Source organism: Danio aesculapii, chromosome 23, assembly GCF_903798145.1.
Source record: "Danio aesculapii chromosome 23, fDanAes4.1, whole genome shotgun sequence".
Classification (NCBI taxonomy): Eukaryota; Metazoa; Chordata; class Actinopteri; order Cypriniformes; family Danionidae; genus Danio; species Danio aesculapii.
In genome coordinates, this window is record NC_079457.1 from 38,937,815 (window position 1) to 38,943,814 (window position 6,000).

The 6,000-nt window shown below is 35.5% G+C and overlaps 1 protein-coding gene across 2 annotated transcripts in view; it reads left to right on the forward strand.

The window, feature by feature from the left end:
* Window positions 1–5,723, forward strand: part of acss2 (acyl-CoA synthetase short chain family member 2) — a 39,744-nt gene extending 34,021 nt beyond the window's left edge. For both annotated transcript variants that reach the window (XM_056448890.1, XM_056448891.1), the window contains 4 exons: window positions 228–296; window positions 572–748; window positions 1,913–1,987; window positions 4,500–5,723. In XM_056448890.1, the coding sequence (XP_056304865.1) occupies window positions 228–296; window positions 572–748; window positions 1,913–1,987; window positions 4,500–4,627 (449 nt within the window). In that variant the 3' untranslated portion in view covers window positions 4,628–5,723. The remainder of the gene's footprint in view (window positions 1–227; window positions 297–571; window positions 749–1,912; window positions 1,988–4,499) is intronic.
* Window positions 5,724–6,000: the final 277 nt, after the last annotated feature.

Below are 6,000 nucleotides of genomic sequence, written 5' to 3' on the forward strand. Positions count from 1 at the left end.
GCCACAGTGGTTGGTGATCAAAAAAGTTAATGTCAAGCCCTGATTTGTATATATTTTCACTGCAAACAACCCAAGAAATGCTGCAAATATTGAAAAAATTTAAAACATTTATTTCAAAAATATTAAACAGAAAATCAGAAAAATGTCTGTTTATTTAAGGTACTGTATTTTAGTATGAAGTGAGAAATATTTTGTGGTTTAGTTTACCATGTGATATGTTTTTCCAGGTTGTCGCAGAGATAAAGATGGCTACTACTGGATCACTGGACGAATAGATGACATGCTGAATGTTTCTGGTGAGAAAAGGATGACTACATCTGTACATTTCAACAGAAAATTTCTCCCGTTTTGTAATTTCCCCAAGAGAACGAGTGGCGCAGACCCACAGATGTTGAAATGATAATCCTGATGAACGAGTTTCAAAGCTAAAATGATGAAATCCAGGCCACGAGTTCCAAACACTAGCCTCTTTACTGATAGTACTTTAGAGATTTCACATAGCATTGAAGTAGCCTACTTAGAAGAAGTAGCAGCAGAGTAAAATGCCTTGTGGTGGATGTGTTTGATTCAGGGCACTTACTGAGCACCGCAGAGGTGGAGTCTGCTCTGGTGGAGCATGAAGCCGTGGCGGAGGCAGCGGTTGTGGGAAGGCCTCACCCTGTCAAAGGCGAGAGTCTCTACTGTTTCGTCACCCTTAATGACGGAATCAACTACAACCAAAAGCTGGAGGCGGAGCTTAAGAAGCAAGGTGTGTTCGATTGAGTAGTTCAGTGTTCCTCAACCACGTCCCTGGAGGACCACCAGCACTGCATATTTTGGATGTGTCCTTTTGTCTGTTGCACCCATTGAAGATCTTTCAGTCTCTGCTAATGAGCTGATGGGCTGAATCTGGTGTGTTTAGTTAAGGAGACATGGCAAATGTACAGAGGTGGAGGTCCTCCAGGAGTATAGTTGAGAAACACTGGAGTAAATTCATATATATTATTCCATTTAAAGGCAATAATTGATAGTTAAAAAGTTGAAACTGCTGTCTTCTATACAAATAAATAATTGAGATAATAAGTCAGGGAAGCAATGTCAAACTTAATAAAATGAAATCTCAGAGGTATCATAACAATAACAGTACATTTATTGTGTTACATCTTCTGATATCATTAGATTTTGTGGTAACACTATTAGTTTAGGTCACAATTCACAGTGTTAACCATTAACCAACACTAGTTTAATAAACTACTAACTAGCTGTTTATTAATAATTAGTAAGGTAGAAATTGTGTTTGGGTTTTGGGTAGGATTAGGGATACAGCATAAGATCATGCTTAATAACTACTAATGAACGGTTAATATCTTAGTAATAGCCAGGTAATAAGCGAGTAGTTAATATCATGAATTGTGACCTAAAATAAAGTGTTACCGATTGTGTTTTGGTCAGGGTTTTTGTTTGCTGTTTTGTTTTTTATGCTGATAATCATGCTGGCAAAAAGCAGAAAAAAGTTTGATCAAATAGATTAACCTAAAAAAGCCTGATGTATCAAATTAGATTTTTTGACTTTAAACATATTTTTAAAAACTAATTTGTACGAGTAAATAATTCATCTAAATAATTCTTTTCAAAAAAGCCTGCTGTAAATAATTACATATTGATCTTGAAGTATTATTAACAATATAAAAGCTATTTATACATTTATTTATTAAAACTGAACTTAAATCTTTAATGATTTAACAGCAAAGCATGCACTTAGGGGTTGTTCACAATTATAAGTGCTTGTTACTTGCTATAAAAGTATCAATCAGGAATCAGAATGCATGTAAGTAGATAATATAAATAAATCATTTGATCACGACTTCAAAAATGTATCATTAGAATTTGATCAAGAACCACATCTAATAACTTCTGTGTCATCTTCAAACAGTGAGAGAGAAGATTGGTGCCATTGCTACACCTGACTACATTCAGAATGCCCCTGGCCTTCCCAAAACCAGATCAGGTATTATTAGATTTTTTTGCCGCATTTCCACTGATCGCTACAGTACGATGTGTATTTATTTCCATTTCAATTTCCAGTGTCAAGGTACTAAAAAGGGTGGAAAGAGACTCTCTGTTGAATGCTATTGATTTAAAGCCAATCGGTCACTTACATCAGGTGAACGACAACACAAAAAGCGGCATATTTAAATCCATAGCCAAGCCATAATAATATAAACCATACTCAAAAAAAATCCAGTTTATTCCTGTGACAGACAGCCACCTGACAAGAAGCAAGAAGAGAATCTGCTGCATGTCCTCTATTATTGTTCACAAGGCTCTTCACGTTTTGCGTCATGAGGGGCACCACTTCCTTTTTATATTTGCGTGTGTATGCCACACATTTACATTTGAAATAATGAACTTGATAGTGCTGAAGATGCAATATGTGAATGACCTGCATGGCTTGCTTCTTCACGGGAGCATGTTGTACACCATGCCTGTTAAGTAAGGGTACAGTTGGCAGTGGGAATGCCTGTTTGATCAGGGAGACCCGTACCAAATCATATCATACCATACTGTAATGAATTGAACTGTGTCACTACATGGAAACAATCTGTCAGTGGGTTAAGCTAAATAATGTTATGTCAAAAGGAACAACAGGATTATTTTGCTTATCCCATCAGCAGATTATTTAGCTCGTTTTGAGGAAAAGCTCACTTAATTTGGCATATTATTTCTCAAAACAAGACGTTATGTTTTAGCATGTCTAGAAAATGCTTCTTGATTTAAGAATATTTAGATATTCGTGTGAGAAATGAGATTTTAAAAAATCTAAGTAAGAAAAGCATTTTGTAATGCAGTGCATTTGGTTTCGTTTTATTTTTTTCTCTCAGAGAAAGCTTTAGACAAGCTCTGACAATTCTGCTTTTGTTCAGCAATTCTCACATTATATTCAAAGCATTGATGTTTGCCTTCAAAACAATCATTGCCTATTAGGGGTGGGACAAAATAACGATATGCCAATTTATTGCAATATTTCTGGCTGCGATACATTATCGGTACTCTAGAGGCAAGTATCGATATTTATTTGAATATACAAAAGATCAATTCATCAATCCAAGCAGTTGCTTATCACTTTAGCTGCAGTATATGCAAGATGAAATAAGTGTCTTAGGTTTACAGAAAAGTAGAAAGCAATAAAATAGCTAATTTGATAGTTTTTTTTTTTTTTGTTACATATAATTTGTATTAAATTGGGATGCCGCTGCTTTGACTAATTTAGAGATGTGACTTTTTAGCCACAAACTGCTCGCTGCACTTTCAAGCTTTTTTGAAGCTGTGTGCTTGTTGCAATCTATAAAATGTGTATAAAATACATCTCATAACTTTTTATGCATTTTCTCCTCTTTGTTTACAAATATCATGGGATATCATGGATGGTTTTCTTGTAATATATGGAACAATCGCTGAAACCATGATATATCATTATAGGGGGCTAAGTATCGTAATAATATCGTATCGTGAGTTCCCACCCCTACTGCCTACTGCGCAGTTATTCAAGAAATGGTTGTCTGTTAACACACTCTAACTCTAGCATATCCTATTCTGTTTCCATTTTATCTTCTTCCTTCTCTCAATTTTAAAAACCTTACTATATACAGCGCTCAACAACTTGTTACAGCACTGAAATTTTTGTTAGTCTTTTGTTGGTTTTATTGCTTCTATTGTTCTTTGGATAAATGCTTCTGCTAAATCAGTGGTCTCCAACCTATTCTTCACAGTGGACTAGTCAACGCTTGACAACTTTACCGCAGCCCGGGTGGTGGGTATATTTACCATCAACCGTTTTCTCAGAGAATAAGAAGCTGACAAAACGTTGCTGCAACTCTGATACAAGTTTTATTAATGGAGAAAATTAAAAAGCACTACAGTGTTTGTCTGAGATAGTCTACCAAAATGTGTATATTCTAAACAAAATATGAAGCTGATCGATCAGTTCTTGTAATGTGACTGGCAGCGCGATTGCGACATTCTGAAGATGTTTTTAACTGCGTTCGCCTGGAAGCGTCGTTTCCAATGTGCACACACAAAAAACATACCTCCATTGGAAATCATGAACTTCTGCACAGATATACGCAATATTTGAATGGCCACCATCATTTGCAATCTTCAGCGGTTGATCTTCTTCTTGACATGCTGGATTCACCTGATTTATTTACAAATGGGTTGTGGATCCATACCTTTGGCAGTTCTTGGGTCCTTCACTAGGCCTTTTCCCCAAATTTTGGCGTTCAAGTGATCAATATATAACCAACAGAATATGGTAATTTTTGAAAATATAGGATTTTTTAAAATGAAAGATCGTTCAGACTCGAATAATAAATAAAACAAAAATAATTAATGATTTCTTCTGTAGCCTGGTACCAATTGATCCACAGATCGGTATGGGTCCACAGCCTGGGGGTTGGGGACCACTGTGCTAAATAATGAAATTGAATTACGAAAATGTTTTTTTTTTTTTTTCCTCCAAGGTAAAATCATGCGTCGCGTACTACGGAAGATAGCATGTAATGAACGGGATCTGGGTGACGTGTCCACATTAGCGGACAGCTCCGTCATTGAACATCTGTTTGAGAACCGCTGCTATACTGCTGTGTGACCACCAGAGGCACCAAACATAACGCCGCTGTCTGGCCCAAACAAGCATCAGATCTGCAAGGAGAACGATCGGGTGGAATTTAGTACAACGCTAGTAGCAGACGAAATGGGGAAAAATAAAAAGCTTAGAGACATATAAATCCTACTGCTGTCCGCTGACCTTAAGAAATCTGTAGGAAACCCTGAGTTTGACAGAGTTTTAACAGCTTTTTTACAAGATCCACTTGTATATTAGAAATCATTTTACCCAGAAGTTTATTTTTATTAGCATTCATGTTTTGGTTGTTTATGATTTCTTCTCTTTTCTCCATCTCCTGTTCATTCATTAATCTTTATATGACTGCACTGTTCTACTGTGTGCCAACATAGCCTAAATAACGGGTTATCAGTTTGTTTTTTTTCACCACTAAAATGAGAAGGTAAGACTGTATGTGTCTGTTTTGTGTGTGTAACTTGTAATAACGCTGTGTTAAATCTCTGCTTCGGTAGAAGGTTTACTTGTTTTAACATTCAGGCTAAAGGTATAGAGCTTTCTGTACAAGGCAGAGCATGCATTAACCTACCAAAATAACATGGTATCATGCAGGTGTTTTAATGGGTAAAAAATGAGCCATGTACATTTAATTACTGGAAAAGTTTGCGAAAGAGTTTTGATAAACTGCATAAAGGCTGTTGGTCTGAAAGTGTAATTAACCGGACTTAATGGTCTGACCTTCATGATGGTCAACTGGTCGGCACACTTCATTTATCAAGTCATATTTGTGTTGAAATCTGCCAATTCATATTGTGAAGAAGATTTTCAGGTGATTTGTTTGTTGGTGCGTCTCTCATGCACCATTATTGCATTTCTGGATTGTGTTTATTGTAGTTGTCTGGTTTATTTTCTTTCAGCTTGGCATTATTTTTTCAGTGCGTTTCTCAACCCTCTTAACACTTACAAGCCTATATGATGAGCGTCTGAACTTTTGAATTTACGACTTGTTTTTCTTTTACCAGTTATTGTTCTTTTCATTAATTTTCCTTGTAATCAATTCATTTGAGAAGACTAATGTCTCAAATAGAACTGTGTGAAATAAAGTGCTGAAATAAAGACAAAATGGCCTCTTTTGTGTGTGTTACCTAAATAAAAAAATAAAAAAATCTTGTTTTGCTACATATTACTTATCAAACTAATATTTGATGTTTTCAGTATGGATGAATTTTATGAAGAGGTAACAAAGAAATACATTGTATTAAAATAATAATGTTTTCTTAATCAGCTTTTTGAATGATTTTTGAAGGTTTATGTGAACTGTGGCTGTTGAATGCAGTCACATGTATAAATTTACAATTTAAGATACTTAAACAGAAATCAGTTATTTCAAATGATTCACA